This window comes from Schistosoma mansoni (assembly GCF_000237925.1).
Source record: "Schistosoma mansoni, WGS project CABG00000000 data, supercontig 0232, strain Puerto Rico, whole genome shotgun sequence".
NCBI lineage: Eukaryota > Metazoa > Platyhelminthes > Trematoda > Strigeidida > Schistosomatidae > Schistosoma > Schistosoma mansoni.
In genome coordinates, this window is record NW_017386097.1 from 206,851 (window position 1) to 230,059 (window position 23,209).

Genomic DNA, 23,209 nt, shown 5'->3' on the forward strand with positions numbered 1-23,209 from the left:
TCGTTAGCACAACAAGATAAACACCGGATTCATAGAAGTAATTAATTTAGTTGTGGTAATATATAAAAGAAAGGTTGTATATAAGGATATAGTATAGGAAGGAAGAGAATATCGAATCGCTATAAATGAATAAAATCAATTTTATGCTTTCGATGTATACTAAATGTCTAACTTATACAGAACTTTGTATGATCAGTAAATGTTCACTCATTTTAAAACGACTAATTCATTACTATACCTACTGAGTCATATAGGAACTGGTTTTCATCTTTATAAACCATTAAAAGTACTGAACAACAATATAACACATCTATTGGGTACAGATTCATACATTCATCTTTGTATTACACTTTTACACTGTTATTTATATTAAATTACGACGGAACGATGTCGGAATATACAATCTAACTTGTTACCTTTCATAGAATCCAGTTCATACACAATTGCTTCAAGTGAATAACACTGATGAGACAACAATTTTATACTTTTCAATAAAAAATATGCATCTTAAAGCATCTTAGGAGTTAAGAGATGTTCTAACAGATTCAGAAAATAATAAACGAATATTATTTAAACACTAAGACTAAGTATTTTTGACATCTAGATTGAATGTCACAGAATTAGAAATCGAAATATATCTTTATAGGCGGTAATAAGTAATAACCTTGAGCTTGAAAATTAAATAAATCATACAGTTGTTAAAAGATTTAGTCTAAACAACAGCGTAATGCTGACTTTGGACGTAATATGCGAGGGTAAACATTGAAGATCTATCTCAGACTTATAGATTAGTTGAGACCTGAATAGCGCAGTTCATTGTAAAGCTTAGTGAGGCGGATTTAAACATCACTGGTTGAAGGTAGTAAACAGTGCACTCTATTTGACCTAGGTTTCATGTTATTTGGCTTTCATCAGCAAAATATACCTGTGATCTTGGGAGCATTAGTTCCTACAAAGATGAAATTCAATATTTCCTATTATCGTAACGAAACATTTGTTTACGAATTGAGTCAAGACGGTTCTACTGTATGGGGCAGAGACGTGGAGAACTACGAAAGCCATTATCCAGAAGATATAAGTGTTTATTAACAGTTGTCTACGCAAAATACTTCGGATCCGATGGCCAGACACTATCAGCAACAAGTTTCTGTGGGAGACAACAAAACAGATTCCATCCAGTGGAGGAAGAAATCAGGAAGAAGAGCTGGAAGTAGATAGGACACACACTGAGGAAATCATCCAACTACATCACAAGACAAGCCCTCACACGGAATCCTCAAGGCCAAAGGAAAAGAGGAAGATCAACGAACACATCACGCCGAGAAATCGAGACAGACATGAGAAGAATGAAAAAAAACTGGATAGAACTAGAAAGGAAGGCCCAGGACAGAGTGGGTTGGAGAATGATGGTCGGCGGCCTATGCTCCATTGGGAGTGACAGGCGTAAGTAACTAATTGATTAAAATAATTAATAGGTAGCACAGTCATTTTTCCATTGAATGTTTACGCCAGATTCATTTTACTATTTATTAAAAACCATTCACCCTCTTTTTATAATTAAATTATCCTTTAAAAATATCATAAAACTTACAAAAGTCATAGGACAAGTAGTCTCTCGTATGATTAAAATTATAATTATCATCTGAGGAATTCATTCGTTTAAACTTTTCTGATATTGACGAATTTAATTCAATACGAATTGTAGAAATATGTGAATTTACAAATTTTTTTGGAATAATTTCATTGACTTTCGGCATTATATCAGTAGTATATTTAGATATTTTAATTAATTCTTTCTTTTCATCATTTCTGTTCATTTCACTCTGTATTATTTCATTTCCATTGGGTTGTTGTTGTTGTTCCTTCTGATGGTACACTTTGCTCGATGATGGAAAATCTACAAATAATCCAGTATTTTTAACAATAGTTTTCTTGATACTACTACTACTACCAACTATATTAGTAGTATTGTCAGATTCAAAAAAATAAAAATCACGATGAAGTAATTTATCATAATTTAAGTCGCAAAACATTAAGAATAATTGATATTCTTGTAAATAATTTGAAATAAATAAACTAATTGATACATAATTTTTACTCGACTTGTTGTTTCTCCCACTATTATACTCAACTAAGTTAGAATTCCACAAGCTGTTGATGGATGGTTTATAATAACTGGTTAATGATCTTGATTTATCATGTATATCCATGAGATTCTTATTCATCAACTGATAACCTCTGTCAGTATCAACATAACGATTGCCACTGTCCGAATCAATCGAACAAATTTTGGTTAACTCGGACAGACTTTCAAGTAGATTGAAATGTCCATTGATTAATTTTTTGGATATCTTTCTAATAGACTGTTCGGATGATGATGATGATGGGTGGTTGTTTATCGAAGAGATAAAATGTGTAGATAATGCTGAGTTGACAACAGGAAGATTGTCAACACATAATTTTAGTGAAGGCAATAGTTTGACAAAATTTGTTTGACTAACAACATCTACATATGGAACAATATATACAGGAGACTGTACTAAAAACTGGGTTAAACAAACTGGTGACATAAATTCATTAACAATTTCAACAATTGGATCTACATGGAATAATTCAATAGCGTATTTCACGTTATTATCATCACTAATACTATTCTCGTTATTATACAATGTGGTTTGTGATGATTGATGGTTAATTTCTGTTTCGATTATGATTGGTTGATTGAATGATTGGAGGAGCCAAGGATGATTGAGACATTCTTTGGCAGACATACGTTGTCTTGAAAGAGAGAGATAGAGAGATAAGGAGATTAAAAACAATGTGAGCGAAGGATAAAGCAACACAGTAAATTAATAAAATGGAATCTCTGTTTTGAGAGAAGTACCTACATTAACTAAACTCAACAGAAAAAGTACAGGTGATGACATAAATTATTACTCAAGTTCGTAGTACAACAGAAGAAAACACATACAGTAATAATTATGGAATAATTGAGGAGAAACAGTCAAATATCAATTTATGAATAACACGTACTTTTTCAAACTCTTTGTGGAAATAAATATCTCACAGAATTTAATAAAATTCTATGATTGAATAGTGCTCCTATATGTAATAATTATTCTCTGATTAGTTGTGGATAGAATTTGCCAAATACAAGAATGTAAATCCATTTTATTTCAGTTTTTCAATGAAAAACAATTTTATTTTCATTTATATTTATTTAAACACATAAATATTGGTACAAGGGGACACCAGATATATATGCGCCACACAAATCTCATTTGATTTGTGTGAGGGTTGTTATACTGCTCAGGTGCCCAAACCGAAACAGGTGGTTTTCTTAGGGGGCCACACCCGGAGACTTTGACCTAAAGATCTGATCCACCAGACAGTGGAGCATCGTAAGGAGATGCAGTCAAATGATAGCCGGTGACCAACGATTGATTCATACGCCATTTGTTCTCTCAGGATACTGGAGTCCATGTGCTTCATTGGTTTGGAATCAGGGTGGACGCGCTGTGTCCACCAACCCGGTTAAAGCGTCGGTCATACGCTTTTCGTCATCTCAATTTCGTAAAGAACACCAAGGCCACGAGAAGGTAGTGAGTAGGACTTCCCTGGCAGAAGCTATATACGAGTGTCCATGTGAGAGCATTTCGAGGGGGAGAGCGGACTTTTCCTACTCTCGGCCGTACCACGACATTCTCAATTACAAAGAAGTATATTGGAATAAAGTTGGAAATGATCATAACACGAAATAGTACCAACCAATGAATTAGTTAAGACTACTCGTCTGGACCGTGCCAGTTCCAGTCCCTATGTAATACTAATAATCATTGATTAAAGACATTGCGTGAAATAGTGCAAAATTGGGAAACAGTGAAACAGCTGCATTTACCCTCTATCTTCCCTTAAATTTTGAGTGTTAAGTACTATTTTTATCACAGTTATTTTTCAATATTATTACTTTCATTGAAAATATCTCTTTCATGTTTAGATTTCCGTTACAATTAAGATATTACAGAAATTTCAAATCATGTTATTTTCGTACAACATATTTTTAAACAAACATAGTTTTCGTTATGAATACATTGATAATTGAGTAGGAAATTTGAATAACTCTTCGTATGAAGATGGACCATTGCTTAAATGTTTAAAAAGCCCAAAAGAAAAACAAAGCAACCAGCCATTTTTTTTATTCAGTAACTTTCACTAACTCATTTCAATGACATGGCTCAAAATCGTTTGCGATGCCGCAGGTGCATCCACTCTTTGTGTTCTCCCAAATTCTAGTCTTCTGAATTCTTCATGTCTCTATCTTTTTTCTCTTTTCGAATTTATTTCACTGTATTATACTCCTTCAATAACATCTTCAAACCCTAATCTTTCGGTTTACTGCTTATACTCTTACTACTTCTACCACTATGGGGTTTGAATGGACAACTGCATCACTGTGCTAATGTGGTATGGCAACTCGAACTGATGTACGTACGTACGATCATGTTTGACAATAATAGAAAAAAAGTATTTTACACCAGAGAAAAACAAATGTTTCTCTTTTCAGCTATTTTCTTACTAAAAATTTCATATGATTTATCGAAGTAAGTTTCTTATCAAACTACAAAGCAAAACAATCTTGATCAAAGGTATTTCAAGAATATTCTTACTATTAATAGAGTTAACTATGTTAAATTTCATAGAAAAATATCTAAAGAATTTGTGTGTAATTCTGGACAAATATTTAGAACTTACATTTTGGACAAGATTATAAGTATATATATATATATATAGTCGAATAGTTAGTTAGTTAGTTTATGGTACTATAGAAAGAGAGATAAGATGTTTTATTCAAGTTTAGTGTTTCTCGAATACCTTCGAATCCTTATTATTATGATTGAAGATATAAATAAATAATAGCTTTACAGTAGCATTCGCTATTATGTAATATATATATATATATATATATATAGGGGAGAGAGGGGGGAGGAATGTAGTACAAATGTCTTCTTTCTTACAAAATACTCTGAAGAGAAGGAAAATAAAACATCAAACCGACTAAAGCGGTAAACTATCGTGATGGAATTTCAAAAAAGAAGGAACAGAAGGTGAAAGAAAACATTTGAGTGAAAGTATATAAAAGAGAGAAAGTTATATAAATTATGGAAAGTGTACGAAAACATAAATAATAAATATAAAATGGTGTATCCAAACAGAAAATGTGTCCGTGTGATGTAAAAACAAAAAGAAAAAAAGTAAACAAATATGATTTGCATAGTTGAAAGCGTGAGTCAATTAAAGTTAGACCATCATGGAAAACCTGGAAGCAGTGGATGGCCGTTATGTCCTATTATGGGACTCCTCAGCAGTCCGCATCCACGATCCCGCCTTGCGAGCGAGATTCGAACACAGGACCTACCAGTCTCGCTCCAGAGCACATAACCGATAGACCACTGAGCCGGCATACGATGGTGTTTATGTCTAACTCTAGATTCAATTGACTCACGCTTTCAACTATGAAAATACTAAATCTCCACAAAACCTATTCTCATAAAAATATGATTTGATCAAATGAAAATTTATTATTATTAATGATGCACTGCATTGTTACAATATAAATATAATTTACTTACAATCGCCTTGAAAAAATATAGAAACAAGGAAGATTGATTCAGTGTAAAGAAGAGGTCGTGGCTGTATCGACCACATATTCACCATTCGTCAAGTTTTAGAGCACAGACACGTTTATCGGCGTCCGACAATGATAGTTTTTCTTGACTTGAAAGCAGCATTTGACTCTGTAGACCGAGAGATTCTGTGGCAGTGTCTGTCATTGAAAGGTGTACCTGAGAAGTACATAAACCTTGTGAAGGCTCTTTACTCGAACACTATCAGTCGAGTGAGAGCTTATGGCGAACTGTCATATGATTTTACAACCTCAAGTGGTGTCCGTCAAGGCTGTCCACTATCCCCGTTTTTGTTTAACTTCATTATAGACCTGTTGCTGGAAATAACACTCCCTTCGACTGAATTTTCAGGAATTGATCTCCTACCAGGGGGACCACTAAGCGACTTAGAATACGCAGATGACATAGTCCTGTTTGGTGAAGACGCTGACAAAATGCAGAGTCTTCTGTTGGAACTCAGTAATAATGCCAGGATGTTTGGGATGCGTTTCTCCCCATCCAAATGTAAATTGTTACTCCAGGACTGGCCTGCGTCAACACCTGAACTAAGGATAGGGAGTGAAGTAGTCGAACGCGTCGACAACATCACTTATCTTGGAAGTCTGATCAGCCCTAATGGGTTGGTGTCTGACGAAATCTCAGCACGGATTCAAAAAGCTCGTTTGGCTTTTGCCAACTTACGTCACCTATGGCGAAGACGAGATATCCGTCTATCAATTAAGGGACGAGTATACTGCGCATCAGTTCGCTCTGTTCTACTTTACGGCTGCGAAACATGGCCATTAAGAGTAGAAGATACTCGTAGGTTACTAGTATTTGACCACAGATGTCTTAGAAATATTGCTCGCATCTGCTGGGATAAACGGGTAAGTAATAGTGAGGTTAGACGCAGGGTATTAGGGAACGATGGTAAATCAGTTGATGAGGTGATGAATCTTCATCGACTGAGATGGTTGGGCCACGTGTTACGTATGCCTGAACACCGATTACCACGACGCGCTATGATGACTAGTATTGGGGATGGTTGGAAGAGAGTTAGGGGCGGCCAAACCAAAACATGGCATCAGTGTTTGAAGTCACTAACTTCTAGCCTGAGCCATGTTGGCAGATGCAGACTACCTGGTTAGGGTCCGCGTGACTATCGTAACCAATGGTTGGAGACTCTAGGTGACATGGCTCAGAATCGATCACAATGGCGTAGGTGTATACACTCTTTATCTTCCCTTAAACTATGAGATTAAAATTGCTTCATATCTCTCTTCCTTCCTGTACTATATCCTTATATACAACCTATCTTTTGTATACTACCACCACTAAATTAATTACTTCTATGAATCCGGTGTTCATCTTGTTGTGCTAACGAGGTATGGCAACTTGGACCGATGCATGTATGTGCCTGGTCCTACGTTGTAGCTGACTGAGAGGTGAGTTCACCCCCCCCCCAAATAATAGGTGTTTTTTTATTTTTTTTTAAAACGACATGAGAAATGTAAAATTTAAAACACAATCAGTTTTTCTTATATGTGAAAAGTATATTTGAAATAATCTCAGTGATTGAAATTTAAATAATTTTAACGTTTCGTCTAGCTAACTTGTTTGAACTTCTTCAGGGTAATTTCTCTGAGATTATTTAAAATATAATTTTCACATATAACGACTTCACTATACTCGGCGCCCAATTATTTTCCAAAAAACGAAGTTTACCAAAACTATGTAAAAAACAAACCTGAATGTTTACAAAAAGAGAACTGCAATGGTCAAATACGATCATAGCATGGATAAATATACTCTTTTGCGAAACATTTGGTTGTGACTGTTCATAGGTTTGATATCAAGTTACCCTTTTTAGTGTTATGCAATAGTGTCCAACGGTGTACACTCAGGTTTATTGAAGACCTGGCTTTACGAAAACTGGAACACTCTTTATGCGTTCAAAAACAGTTTGTTCTTCCCCTGAATGTCAAGTATCTGTGACGAAAACCATCTTTACAAAGGTAAATGAAGTTGAATATCGAGTCTTTTTACACCACTATCAATGAAAAATTCACATCTTAAAGATTATAGTGAAACTATTCAGTAAACAAGTGCAGACTCCTGTAGTCAGACCAATGGAACCATATTGTTTCACGTGAAAGCTAATAGTAAAACTCATAAACTGTCACTGTCTTTTAAGACGAAATGATCACCATCAACATAGATTTCAGATGCAAATGAGCTATGAGAATTTCAACACAAGTCTAGAAATAAAATGAAAGCTTTACAATTAAGTCATTCGGTTTGGAATACGTAATATCAGTGAAATCATTCACCCTAGCTATAAATCTTCCCCCATCATCTCAAAATTTTTGGGATGCTAATTGAAGTGAATTAAATAGAACAATGTAAAAAAAAAACTATAATGCATTGTTGAAAGCGTGAGTCGATTGAAGCTAGACCACCATGGAGAACCTGGAAGCACTGGACGGCCGTATCGTCCTATTATGGGACTCCTCAGCAGAGCGCATCCACGACCCCGCACTCGTGAGATTCGAGATTCGAACACAGGACCTACCATTCTCGAGCCAGAGCCCTGGTGGTCTAGCTTCAATTGACTCACGCTTTCAACTATGAAAATACTAAATCTCCACAAAACCCCTTCTGATAATTAATATAATGCATTGACCAAAAGTAACTCCGCCTGTAGCTCCTCTGGGGGTTGCTGCCGGTCCCAAGCCCGGGTAAAGGAGGAGGGTTGGGCATAGGGTTAGCGACCCCATCCCGTAGAAAATCAACTCGCTAAAAAAACGCTAACCAGAAAAAATCATTCAAACCATTTAAACTCTGCCCTGGGAGTAGAAGGAATAATTATGACGTCTCATGATGAAAACCGAGTTCATTCGGAAGTCATGAGGCCGATGCACCTTCTTACAACCAGAGCAACAATTCTTATAGGTACATGGAATGTCCGGACAATGTGGGAGACCGGAAGAGTCTTCCAAATTGCTGCAGAAATGAGAAAATACAACCTGGAGGTGCTTGGAATCAGTGAAACGCATTGGACGCAGGTTGGACAACAACGACTGTCTTCAGGGGAACTTCTGTTATACTCCGGTCATGAAGAAGGAAATGCCCCACATACACAAGGAGTTGCATTGATGCTGTCCAGAAAAGCACAAAATGCACCTATAGGATGGGAATCTCATGGACCAAGGATCATCAAAGCCTCCTTCAAAACAAAGAGAGAGGGCATTACAATGAACGTCATTCAATGCTATGCGCCGACCAACGACTACGATGAAGACGCTAAAGACCAATTCTACGATAGGCTGCAGTCGATCTTCGAGAAGTGCCCAACCAAGGACCTGACCATTCTGATGGGAGATCTCAATGCCAAGGTTGGAAAGGACAACACTGGATACGAAGACGTCATGGGACAACATGGACTGGGAGAAAGGAACGAAAATGGTGAGAGATTTGCAAACCTATGTGCCTTCAATAAACTGGTCATAGGTGGCACCACATTTCCACACAAAAACATACACAAAGCCACTTGGATTTCACCGGATCACACTACACAGAATCAAATCGACCATATCTGCATCAACAAAAAGTTCAGGAGGACGATGGAGGATGTGAGAACCAGAAGAGGAGCTGATATAGCATCCGATCATCATTTGCTGGTCGCCAAGATGAAACTAAAACTCAAGAAGCACTGGACAACGGTGCGGACAACATCACAAAAGTTTAATACGGCCTATCTTCGAGATGCTGACAAACTCAACAAATTCAACATAGCCCTCAGCAACAGGTTCGAGGCCTTTCATGATCTACTCAATGGAGAGGGAACTACCATGGAGAGCAACTGGGAAGGTATCAAAGAGGCAATCATTTCAACATGTCAGGAGGTTCTGGGCCAAAAGAAGCACCATCACAGGGAATGGATCACTGTTGGTACACTGGATAAAATTGAAGAAAGAAGGAACAAGAAGGCAGCAATCAATATCAGCCGAACAAGAGCGGAAAAAGCCAAGGCACAAGCCGAATACACAGAGGCAAACAAGCAAGTGAAGAGGAGCATCAGAACCGACAAACGTAAATATGTGGAAGATTTAGCGATGACAGCGGAAAAGGCTGCAAGAGAGGGAAACATGAGACAACTGTATGATACAACCAAGAAACTTGCTGGAGATTACCGTAAACCAGAAAGACCAGTGAAAAGCAAGGAAGGCAAAGTAATCACCGACATTGAAGAACAACGAAACAGGTGGGTAGAACACTTCAAAGAACTCTTAAATCGACCAGCTCCACTGAACCCACCCAACATCGAAGCAGCACCCACAGACCTCCCAATCGATGTTGGCCCACCAACAATTGGAGAGATCAGCATGGCCATTAGACAAATCAAGATCGGCAAAGCAGCGGGACCAGACAACATCCCGGCAGAGGCACTGAAAGCAAATGTAGCAGCAACTGCCAAGATACTACACATCCTCTTCAGTAAGATTTGGAACGAAGAACAAGTACCAACAGACTGGAAAAAAGGACTTCTGATCAAAGTACCAAAGAAAGGTGATCTTAGCAAGTGCGACAACTACAGGGGCATCACTCTCCTCTCAATACCAGGGAAAGTCTTCAACAGAGTATTGTTAAACAGGATGAAGGATTCCGTAGACGCCCAACTTCGAGATCAACAAGCTGGATTTCGTAAGGATAGATCGTGCACAGATCAAATCGCAACTCTACGTATCATTGTGGAACAATCAATCGAATGGAATTCATCACTCTACATCAACTTCATCGACTACGAGAAGGCATTTGATAGCGTGGACAGGACAACACTATGGAGGCTTCTTCGACACTACGGCGTGCCTGAGAAAATAGTCAATATCATACGGAACTCCTATGATGGACTAAACTGCCAAATCGTCCACGGAGGACAACTCACCGACTCGTTTGAAGTAAAGACTGGTGTAAGGCAAGGTTGCCTACTCTCACCGTTTCTCTTTCTCCTGGTAATAGACTGGATCATGAAGACGTCAACGACTGGAGGAAAGCACGGGATACAGTGGACAGGCAGGATGCAACTTGACGATCTAGACTTCGCGGATGATCTGGCTCTTCTATCACAAACGCAACAACAAATGCAGGAGAAAACGACCAGTGTAGCAGCAGCCTCAGCAGCAGTAGGTCTCAATATAAACAAAGGGAAAAGCAAGACTCTCCGATGCAACACAATATGCACCAATCAAATTACACTTGACGGAGAAGCTTTGGAAGATTTGGAAACCTTTACATATCTGGGCAGCATCATTGATGAACACGGTGGATCAGATGCAGATGTGAGGGCGAGGATCGGCAAAGCAAGAGCAGCATACTTACAACTGAAAAACATCTGGAGCTCAAAACAATTGTCAACCAACACCAACATCAGAATTTTCAATACAAATGTCAAGACAGTTCTATTGTATGGGGCGGAGACGTGGAGAACTACGAAAGCCATTATCCAGAAGATACAAGTGTTTATTAACAGTTGTCTACGCAAGATACTTCGGATCCGATGGCCAGACACTATCAGCAACAAGTTACTGTGGGAGACAACAAACCAGATTCCAGCGGAGGAAGAAATCAGGAGGAGGCGCTGGAAGTGGATAGGGCACACTTTGAGGAAATCACCCGATTGCGTCACAAGACAAGCCCTCACATGGAATCCTGAAGGTCAAAGGAGAAGAGGAAGACCAAAGAACACATTACACCGAGAAATAGAGACAGACATGAGAAGAATGAACAGGAACTGGATACAACTAGAAAAGAAGGTCCAGGACAGAGTGGGTTGGAGAATGCTGGTCGGCGGCCTATGCTCCATTGGGAGTAACAGGCGAAAGTAAGTAAGTAAGTAATTGACCAAAAGTATGGTGATTAAGCCAATGGAAGTGATTATTTCATGTGTATATACATGCATGCACCCATACATATAATTTCGTTATAGATCGATAGACGTGACTTATTATACAATTATTCAATATCAGAATAAATAAATAAACAATTAAAAAAACACAAGAGGGAAAAAAGAACAGGAATGTTAAACGAAAAAAATTTAAAAAAAAAGAATCCGTGTGCCAAAAATACAGCAACAAATCGATAATCATAATCATGAAAAAAAATTTGTGAAAATGAAAAAGAAAAGAAAAATAGTCGTATTAATACTACCACTACCAAATATCATTTATTATTTCAAAAATGAATTGTGTTGAATTGCCATTTTTCTAGGGTTTTTTATTTATTACTTAAATCACAAACATAGTTTTGTAGTGATTATTAACTAAATGCATAAATAAAACGATAAAGTGTGAAAGAGGGAAACAAGAAAAATGTAAGGGAAAGATAAAATGGTATAACAGGAATGGAATGTGATAGACTATTGGTGACGAACGTATGCTGTTTTCAAAAAAAAATCACTCATACAATTAAAATTACGGGTAATAAACAAATATGTATGCAATGTTTTGATGTTAAATGGGTGGAACCAATTAGCAACAAACACTCATTTACAATAACTGACTGGAACTAGATAATTCAAATCAAGATATCTCATGGGCAGTGGGGGGGAGGCGATAAGTATCAATTGTTTCAAAATTGAAGAGATATCTTAATGATGATGAGTGACAGCTGGCATATAATCTGGATAAAAACAGAGCTCCTTGTTGCTTGTGTCTAGCCATATACCATCAAAACATTTACAATCGGCTGATCTCTGAGTAGTAACCAATATAATGTTTGTCTAGCCCTTTAGCCCAAATCAAATTCTATTGATTAGGTTGCAATGTTCCCATTAGTATTAGTAATTCGAGATTATATTCATCTTGTTGAAGAGGGCCAACTAACATGAAACCTACGTCAAATATCAGCTTCTTGGTGTTTGCTTTCAACCACTTAATCTCGAAGGATGGTGTACACGCAATTGGATCAACAGGCAATATGCAATGTAATCGATAGAATTTAGTCAGTATTTGGAATTTGACAACATAATGTCAGTAACCATCACTATTTAGCGATCAGTTAGTATGAATGTGTAAAAACATGCATATACAAACATTTAAGCTAACATTTGGAAGAAAAAAGGGAAAACACATTTGATCATATAATCCCAAATCTCTATTTTCCAGGGTGGATGGAGATAATTGGATAAAAACTATGGAACTAAGTTTAGTGATACTTGATATAAATCATAAACAAGCAAAACTACAAGCTCGAGAGAAATTATATTAATTGTGAGATTCACATCTGCGTTGTCCAGGTTCACAGTCTCTGATGTTACCAATGAGCTATTCAAGTCGCGACTGTTTACCTCTCTATTACTTAACTAATCATTACGGTAAAGATAATAACCGTGAACATTTTCATGGACAACATCTTGCTATTTTAAGCAATACATAATAAGTTCCAGTCTAATATTGGGGGCACTAATATTCGTTACAATGTAAAGGCACATTGACCCCCAAATGCCCTGGTACAGCCGAGAGTGGGGAGAGTCCGCTCCCCCTCTCGAAATGGTCTCACATGGCCACGCGAATATATAGCCTCTGCTAACAAAGTCCAACTCACTGCCTTCTCGCGGAGGGGGTGTTGTTCACGAAAGTGAGAGGACGAAAAGCAAATGTCTGGCGCTTTAACCGTGTTGGTGGATGTGGAGTGTCCACCAAGGGAAGTTGGAAAACCCTGATTCCAAACCAATTGTGCACGTGGGCTCCAGGATCCTGATGGAACGAATGGCGCATGAACCTATTGTTGGTCACCGGCTACCATGGGACTACATCTCCTCACGATGCTCCACTGCCTTGTGGACTAGACCTTCAGGTCAAAGGCTCCGGGTGTGGTCCCCTAAGAAAATCACCTGCTTCCGTTTGGGCACCTGATTAGTATCACAGCCCTCACACAAATCAAATGAGATTTGTGAGGTGCATATGTATCTGGTGCCTCTTTGTACCAATATTTATGTGTTTAAATAAATAAATAAATAAAAGACACATTAAATTTATGACGTCAAAATAAAACAAAAAAACACATTCCGGATTCTTAATAAGCTCTATACATTACGTGTTTGAGACATTGAATTGCAGACCAATCTCTAGACCCACTACAATTTTTGACACATGAACTTCCTAAGAAAACTATAGTAAAAGACGTTTCAGTTTCAAAGTTAGTTTAGTTTAAAAAAATAAAAGGTATTTCTACAGTGTGTCTTCTAATCCTATCCCTAAACCTTAACTCATAAAAAAACTAAGGAAAACTGCTGATAAAAAATTTATTGAATTTAAATTGAAAGCAGTTCTTTACAATCATTTGATAATAAAAATCACTAACAAAGATAGATTACCTGAATTCGTCGTATCCATATGCGCTTACCAATATAACTTTTTTTGCTTAGCAAGTTAGATAGGCGGTAAGCAATTGTATAGCAGAACGCCATCAAGATGTGTTGAGCGAAGGATAATTAAGACATTAAGAGTTCTATTCTCGCTTACTTGATTAGCCGAGGACATTAAGTTAACTCGGACAAAACTTTTAAAGCTATCTACTATATTCCATTCAATACACCATATAGTTTACGGGTTCATCTTTTACCCAACGCTGAAGCTATCACAATACACATATAGTAACCTAACCTATATACCATAAGAAGCTGGTAGATCATTGGCCTTACAAGCTTTAAAACCTCTCACTCTGTGTCTTAACCACAAGCAAAAGTCATATACTTTTTGAAATCTTAGATCTTTTCCACTGTATATATATTAACAAACAGTAGTGACTCTTCGCTCTATTCACCTACCAACTAAATATCTTCCCTTATACTTTTGCAATTATAATAATTCAGCTAAAAAGAAGGTGGACTTCAGTTAAATTGTCTTTCTTTGTTAATGTTGTTACTATTAGATAAAATGGTCACCATCATAGTCATCATCATCATTTAAATCAGTAATAACCCAGACAAGAATTGACACACACAAAAAACATAAGAACAACGAACTAGTAACTACATCGTGAATCATATATGATTCACATGTAATATGAATAAGCATGATGTTTGCGACAAACGTAACGTATTATCCTACTTATAATAATTATAATAATAATAATAATAATAATTCAATACATAATGTCTGTCATCGATAAAAGGAAGTTGTTTTATAAAGCATTACTAAAAATGTTTCTTCTGTCACTTTCGCTATCACATATAAATACGGGGATGAGAATTTTAATTTGGGAATAAAGTCTGTTCATATATATATGTATTTTAATGGTGATTTTTGTCACAAATATATATCAACTGGGGAGAAAACTAAGAGTCAAGCCAGACAGTTGTTTCATCTTAATTTAGGGCTCATCGTCAGTATGTGTCCGAGACGCTGTCAGTACTTTTAGGTTCCGCAGACAGTGGGATGCCTTCAGAAGGGATCGAGTAGGGATTTGCTAGGGTTGAATGTTTAAAATCTACTTAATTTCCAATACAGAACGCATTTTTATTTTCATTTTTCTTGCCTGTTACTCCCAATGGAGCATAGGCCGCCGACCAGCATTCTCCAACCCACTCTGTCCTGGGCCTTTCTTTCTAGTTCTATCCATTTTTGTTCATTCTTCTCATATCTGTCTCTATTTCTCGGTGTAATGTGTTCTTTGGTCTTCCTCTTTTCCTTTGGCCTTGAGGATTCCGTGTGAGGGCTTGTCTTGTGACACAATTAGGTAGAAAACCAACTCGCTAAAAAAACGCTAACCAGAAAAAACTATTCAATACAGAACGCGATGATTATTAATTTCCATTGGTAGATAGATCCCTCACAACTAATATGGTTGAGTTTCACTAATTGTAAAAAGCTTAATTTTATTAAATTGTTTATGTGAATCCTAATGATTCTAGCTGGCTGGTCAAACTGAAGAAGGTGGAGTGAAGTTCGGACCTGCAACCGATCGATAGAAAGCCTAGTGAATTAACCGTTAGCTCCTCGTTCCATTGTGTAAAGCCAGCGTGAATATAATCCAAGTTATTATGTAAGTGATTGTTTAAACGACTTACAGTTCATGTACATCGTATCGATCAAGGAAAACAGCGCGAATGCTACGTTAAGTGGTTCTAATTTTGAGAAATGAAACCGAAGCAGTGCTTTTGTATAGTGGTATCCACCAAGTATGGTTGTAGACTACCATTATTTCGGACGTGTGTTACCTATACCTAATCGACGTCCAATCGTCACTAGCATAAAAGTAATTTGGAAAAAAGCTTAAGAGCTATCAAATTTAGGTATGGAATCAGATTTCTAAAACTATAAGGCCTTATATAGTAGGGATAAAAAGGGATCTTTGTAAATTTTTAACGTCTAAATAAAGGTTTTCAAACTACAAAACTACAAAATTGAAGTACAAACACATGCAATGTGTAATTCTCTATTTATTATTAATTAACTGAACACATAAATATTGGTACAAAAGGGCACCAGATTCATATGCGCCACACAAATCTCATTTGATTTGTGTGAGGGCTGTGATACTGCTCAAGTGCCCAATCTGAAGCAGGTGGTTTTCTTAGGGGGCCACACCCGGAGCCTTCGACCTAAAGGTCTGATCCACAAGGCAATGGAGCATTGTAAGAAGATGTAGTCCCATGGTAACCGGTGACCAACGATTAATTCATATGCCATTCTCCCTCAAGATACTGGAGCCCATGTGCAACATTGGTTTGGAATCAGGGTTTCTCTACTCCCCTAGGTAGACTCTCCGTGTCCACCAACCCGGTTGCCAAGTTTATTTGAGTGAATACATTGTTCAATCATAAGATAAAAAGACTGATACAATTTCAAACTGTCACGCACATAAGAATTATTATCATGAAAATAAACATGCAGAATAATAACTAATATCTAAATGTTATAATTTGCATACACATGAAATTAAATAGTAGATTATACCCAATGGGTTTGATTTATTTATCTACCTGCCTACCTATGTACCTACCTGTTAGATAAATAAAAAACCGACAAAGTCGTATTAATTTCGATTTATGTCGTAGTCGTGAATAATTTAGCTTAGAGCACAAACATAACAGTATAATGCGGACAATAATAATACATAAATAACAGAATAAATATATCCTTGTATAATCAAAATTAACAGTTAATATGATATGTTTTATGAAAGTGGTGTGATCATTACAGGGTTTATCCACCATATAAACACAAGTGCTTAAGCTTTAGTAACAGTTCAATTATTCCAAAATCAATCTGTTGTGCCTTAAAAGTATCGGAAAGATGCTTCATATAATCTGAAACGCACGATCAGTGCAATTAGAGGAGTGAGAGAGGTTTTCACTTTCCGGTTGTCCACACCATGGAAAAGTATTTCTTCATAGGAGACCAGAAAAGGGAATTGGATTAAAGTGGACGTAGAGGTCTGGAAGCGTGACCACACTGCCTAAGGAAGAACTCCTCAAGGTAGATGAGACGTTTGTAATGTACTAGCTCCGTGCCTCGAAAGGTCTTACCACTGGAGACCGAAATCCGTGAGGTAAGGTGAGATGTAACAATCCTAGGATAGAACTTTTCCAATTGTCTCCCTTCTGTTGTAAGAAGACAACATCGCTGCAGATGATGGTTATCTGAGGTAAACACCTTACTCCCATCACACCTCAGTACGACTTCTCCTCCTGGACAATAAGTATGTTGTTTTTAGTCTTACTGTTCCCCAATTGACCAGGTTTAAAAAGTTGGACCTAAAGAATTATTTGTTCCAGCCAATATAGCTCAATCAGGTCACTACGATAGGCGAACCGGATCACCAAGTAAAGATAGCAACTACGGTTGAGAAAATACACAATAAAAATTCTATTCATTTTTAGCTTCATCTGTCTTTCAATCGAAAAAAAATAAAATCAGTAGCTTGATATCTTCATTATCTGTTCTAATTGTTCAGTAAAATTTTTAAGATGAACAAAATACTACCCACATCATCAATGAAATCAATTTTTTTTACATCTGAGAATAGTAAACATGTATGCACCACATAACACTTACGTCGGTGAACGTTGAAGAAGGCGCTGAATAAAGTCAATTGAATCGGGTGAACGATTATTAAAAAGGGAATCAGGATACGTAATTGTACCATGAGTAATATTTTGCATTGTGATATATTTATCTTCACCAAGAAATGGAGAAATTCCAGTAAGTAGATAATATGTAAGAACTCCAACAGACCTGATAGTAACCAAAAAGAAAACAATATGAAATTAACAGAAACATAATGAACATTACTGCTGATACATTTGAAGAGGGGGCTAGGGACTGAAACAAATCAAATATAAAACGATCGGCAGGCAACTATGGATATCAGTATTGAGCTTAACAGTACTCAAAAGCAATCTGTGTAGGGGGGGGCTTGTTTTTAACATTAACTGAAGCATGAGTCGTTTGGCGCTACAAGCCAGAGACACCGTCATTAGAGCGTAAATTGTTGACCAAGATAAAATATATGGTCTTGCTGAGTATTGGAGTTTGTTCGGTATAGGCTTACGGTACTTGTTAGTTAGAAAACGACCAACTTTATTCTAATACGAACGTGTTCTACGACTCAATGAAACAGCAACAAACAAACACCCCACAAAAATATTCAGTTGCGAAGGGACACAGAAAAAGGTTGAGAGTGCAGTAAAACTTGTTATTCAAACAGACAAACTGATGTAATACTACACTGTATATATAGTAACGAAAACATAACCTTGGAGCACACATAAAATTAGTTAACAACCAATTAAAAAAGAGAAACGTGATGGAAAAATATGAGTTAGTAAACTTGTATTCAGGATTACCGTTAAATTAAAGAACTTAAGATTTATAAAGAAGAACTGTGCAACATATGATCACTTTAATAGATAGGATGACATTCTACTCAATTATCAATGCTGACTTAGTTCTATCAACATAGATTATAATGTAAAAACGTATAACTAATTGCCAAAACATTATGTTGTACTCCGAGATGCTAAGCTAATCATTCCTTAAAAGATAACCAGCGTCGTGATTTTTAGGACTTGGAATTAATTAAACTTAAGTAACAGAATATTTTGTAAGCATAGTTAATAAAATAAGTGACTCGACATGGTTGTGCAAACTGTTTAATGACTGAAACTTAAGGACATTCAATAGTATACACTAGAATCTATAATTCATACCTGTGATCTCTCAAAGTCATAACAAACTTGTAACACTGAAGGGACTTAATTCTCTTCCATAAATGTGACTACCCTTTTGATGGCTGTAAATGATTACCAGGTGAACTCGATCACGCTTTACATGAAATTAACAGAAACCCTGGAGATCCATGTTTGGGATTTATGACTGTAGGCGTTTAATGATACCCTCTCAAATTTCTGAGGGAGTTTGTGTAAGCATGTTAGAGAAAGATATTATCAAAATGATAACCGATCTGAGCGCCTTTGTAAACAATACAAGTGTCTAGAAACCATTTTCCTCCATATAAAGTCAAAATGTTTCTCCAAGACAAAGTTGTGTTAATATTTAATCAGATCATATGAAGTATAGTAGTTGAGCAAGTTACCTTACCATTTATCTATGAATATTAGTAACCTGATAAAATCTTTAGTACAATAATAGACCAATGTTTCCCTCAAAACTGTTTGCCAATTAATGATGAACATCATGTAAGTAGTTTTGTTAATTATTTATTCATTCCTAGTAAAATTAAGCATATAGTTTTTTTTACCCAAATGATTAAAGCTTAACTATAATATGTTAAGGGGTCGAACTTTGTCGAGACACATTAATTTTAAAGTTTTTGATGAATAGAGAATTGCGTGTGTGTGTGTGTGTATGTGTGTGTGTGATAAAAACAAACAAACAAAAAATATGTTGCATCTCAAGACTAAACAAATCAACATTGTTAAATACAATTTCAGTATAATAGAATGCTAATACGTAATGTATAATTAGTGGTAGCAATAACACTAATAATAATAGTAATAATAATAATAATAATAATAATAATGACCGTAAATAATAATACGGAAACAAGTGTAACACACCTCCTTCTAACGATTCATTCTAATCTATCATCATCAATTATTAAATCAAAAAAAAAACACTATTCAACTTGGTGAATTCAATCCGTCCCATGTTTCTTTCATCTTTTTTTTGTGGAAGGAATATTTTTTTGGATTCATTAAAAACAGTCATTTTTTAACACCATGATGATTAGGTATAATTACACTAATACTATTCTTGTACAACAATAAAATGACTTAACATGCACACACACACACACACCAGAAAAAGCAAAGATACACAGAAATACTATATAAAAAAACAAACAAACAAACTTGACGTTTATGACAGATAAATAGTTGACCTGAAAAGGAATGTAGACTTTGAAAATGCTTCGGGTATAGTTTTCACAATAACTTTTTGCAAAAGGAATTGTTCACAATTGGCTTTAAACAAACAAACAAACCAACAAACACATAGATACCGTTTTCTTTCAACAACAAAAAAAGAAATGAAAAAGAACGTAATATAATTGATACGAGGAGTAAAGAAAAACATACTGAAAGAATATTGGAATTTAATGAATGTGTCATTTTTTTTATTAAGTTTTATCCTATAATTTTTCATTATGAATTTTGAGCACATTCTTAAAAGAGTAAGTAACTTCTTCTTCATGTGTGTGCGTGTTTGTACATTCTAATCATCAATTATCTAATAAGTAAATGTAATATGTGTACTTGAAATCACTAACTTTTAGTCTAAGCTATGTTGGTAGATGCAGACTACTTGGTTAGGGTCCGTACGACTATCGTAACCAATGGTTGAAGACTCTAGGTGACATGAATCGGAATCGATCACAATGGCGTACATGTATACACTCTTTATCTTCCCTTAGACGTTGAGATTAAAATCGCTTTAAATCTGTTTTCCTTCCTATAATATATCCTTATATACAATCTTTCTTTTATATATTCCCACCACTAAATTAACTACTTCTAGAAATTCGGTGTTCATCTTGTTGTGCTTATGAGGTATGGTAACTTGGACCGATGCATAAATGCGCCTGGTCCTACGTTGTAGCTGACTGACTGACTGAATATGTGTAAACGTAGAATCTGACATGAAACTGTGGGTGTATATAGTTTAAGTCGGCATATTTTATATCAGAGCAACGAGAAAAAAGAGAAAGAAGAGGAGATTAGAGGAGGACAATGTGAGGGAAAGCAAATGAATCAAAACAACAAAAATAATCATCTCAATATCTGAAAATCATGAAGCATTGAACAGTAATTTAAGCTTTCCATGTTATTTAATATCATTCATTGATCAAGTACAAATTTACATAAATAGGGCTTTGAGACGTATTATTCGAATTACCCAAACCATTCCAAGTGGAGTGAGATTTGAATATGTGACTCTAATTAAAAGTTGAATACAGTTTAACCACTAGACTTCTATTTCAATATCAGTTACACGTTCGAATTAAGACATTTTTATTGCTTACAATGAGTACACTCCATCAATTCACTGTTAACTTGTTTCTAAATAAAATATAAAAGCTTTAAGGTATGAACATTAGATCAACAAAGTTAGAATATGTAACATAAAATGATGTCCACAATGCATCTACACTATACAAATGTACTACACTCAAGTGAGTTATCATGACATACCATTTTTCTTATTTTATCTCCTCTAACTTTATGTAGGTGACTTTCATAACATTGTGTATGAAGTTTCTATGAAGTGTTACTTTCTAGAGAATAAATCATGAAATAACTACTTTCTTACAGTTTACCATGTAAATAGAAGCTTGAAGACAGTTATCAAATGTTATAAACAATAATCAATACGAAGTTCAGTACATCGATATAACTCAGCTCTATCGTTTGCGTTGTGTTGAGTGGTGAGCGCTGATGATGTTGATTAGAACGACAATGAAAGCTTCAAAATTAAACTTATCAACGATTATAGAACACAATACAACCAAAAGTTATAAACATTCCCCCATTATTTCAAAGACTATTGTATTGATGTATTAATTGTATTTCCAATCAATGATCTAAAGGTATTTCACACATTGTCATATCCCATGATTAGTTTTACAAACGATGTCAATTAACGATGAACACATTCTACAAATAAAGTCAATTTATGAAGATGAAATTTGAAAGGAAAGTCCCAATTTAAGTAATGAAGATTGTAAATCTATAATTGGATAAAGAACATTCTAGTATTTTAGTAACTATGATAGGAATAATAATAATCGTTTTATTAAACGTCAAATTATTGAATACTGTGAGAAATTCGATACACAAAAATTTCAACCGATTATAAATGGATTTCTCTAATGCTACATGTTTGAATACAAACAATAATATTTTTTAACGATCTAAGCCAGACCATCATTGAAAACCTGGAAGCACTGGACGGCCGTTTAGTCCTAGCACGAGACTCCTCAGCTTAGATTCGTTCGTGAATTCGGCAGTTAAAATATTGCAATCTCCACAAATCCCCTTACTGATAATAATATTTTTGACCAGTTCCGTGTACTCTACAATATTATTTCTTTTTATAGTAGTATCAAATATGTGATAGCTAAATATGGTATTATAGAGGATCAATTATGCTGTTTTTGTGACGAATTTTCTTTTGTTCAGCTAAAGGATAAATAATAGAGGGAGAGAGAGAGAGAGAGAAATACTCGAACCATTTATGTAGGTTGATATGTACCCAATTTCAACACTGACAGTTAAATTCGAAAAACCGACCAATTTTCAAAAAGGAAAGATGATATAGTCAGATAATGAGAAATTGCGGTTGCTTCACCAATTATGTGAACATATTATTTGACAATTTCTGGTTGGTCTACTATAAAGACCTACTCAATTGTTTGGTGTACTGATTTTCATCTAAGTAGATATTTTAATCAACTTCCCTGTTGTTGATGCCATCTGAAACGAATAATTATGAATGTAAATTGTATGTACATTAGGAGTATTTACAAAAAGCTTACAAATTATCAAAATTATAAATACTGGGAAATCTTAACGAAAACACACTAGTTCTTGGTGTACGGTTTTCTATGTCTATCGCTTTAATAACTAACAAATGAATACAATAGAACTCATATATTGTATACATGATGAATGAAAAAATTTATATAGTTACAGCAAATGAACTGGTAGCAATCTCTCATGTCTACAGATCAGTAGTAGATACCAACTATTGAGAAATACATAATAAAATATTTTTCTGAATAATTATGATTTATATATAGGAGTTGAAATCATGATTCTATTGAAGCTTGTCCACTATGGAATACCTGGAAGCAGTGGGTGGCTGTTTAGTTGTTTTCTGGGAATATTGATAAGTGTGCATTTAGGATACCTATTTAAGAGATTTGAATTAAGGAGTGAACAGTATAGATTTAGAGCAGTTAACTGATGATAGATAAAAAAGGGTTGTGATTATAATAGGATGATCAAGAGTGAGTGAGTTTAA

General features: G+C 35.7%; 1 protein-coding gene across 1 annotated transcript in view; it reads right to left on the bottom strand.

Moving 5' to 3' along the window:
- Positions 1 to 640: 640 nt before the first annotated feature.
- Smp_165210 (serine/threonine kinase) overlaps positions 641 to 23,209 on the bottom strand; it is a gene marked incomplete at both ends in the record, with an annotated part of 50,685 nt that continues 28,116 nt past the window's right edge. The window contains 3 exons of the mRNA XM_018791421.1: positions 641 to 670; positions 1,878 to 2,778; positions 17,723 to 17,902. Of these exons, the coding sequence (XP_018647336.1) occupies positions 641 to 670; positions 1,878 to 2,778; positions 17,723 to 17,902 (1,111 nt within the window). The remainder of the gene's footprint in view (positions 671 to 1,877; positions 2,779 to 17,722; positions 17,903 to 23,209) is intronic.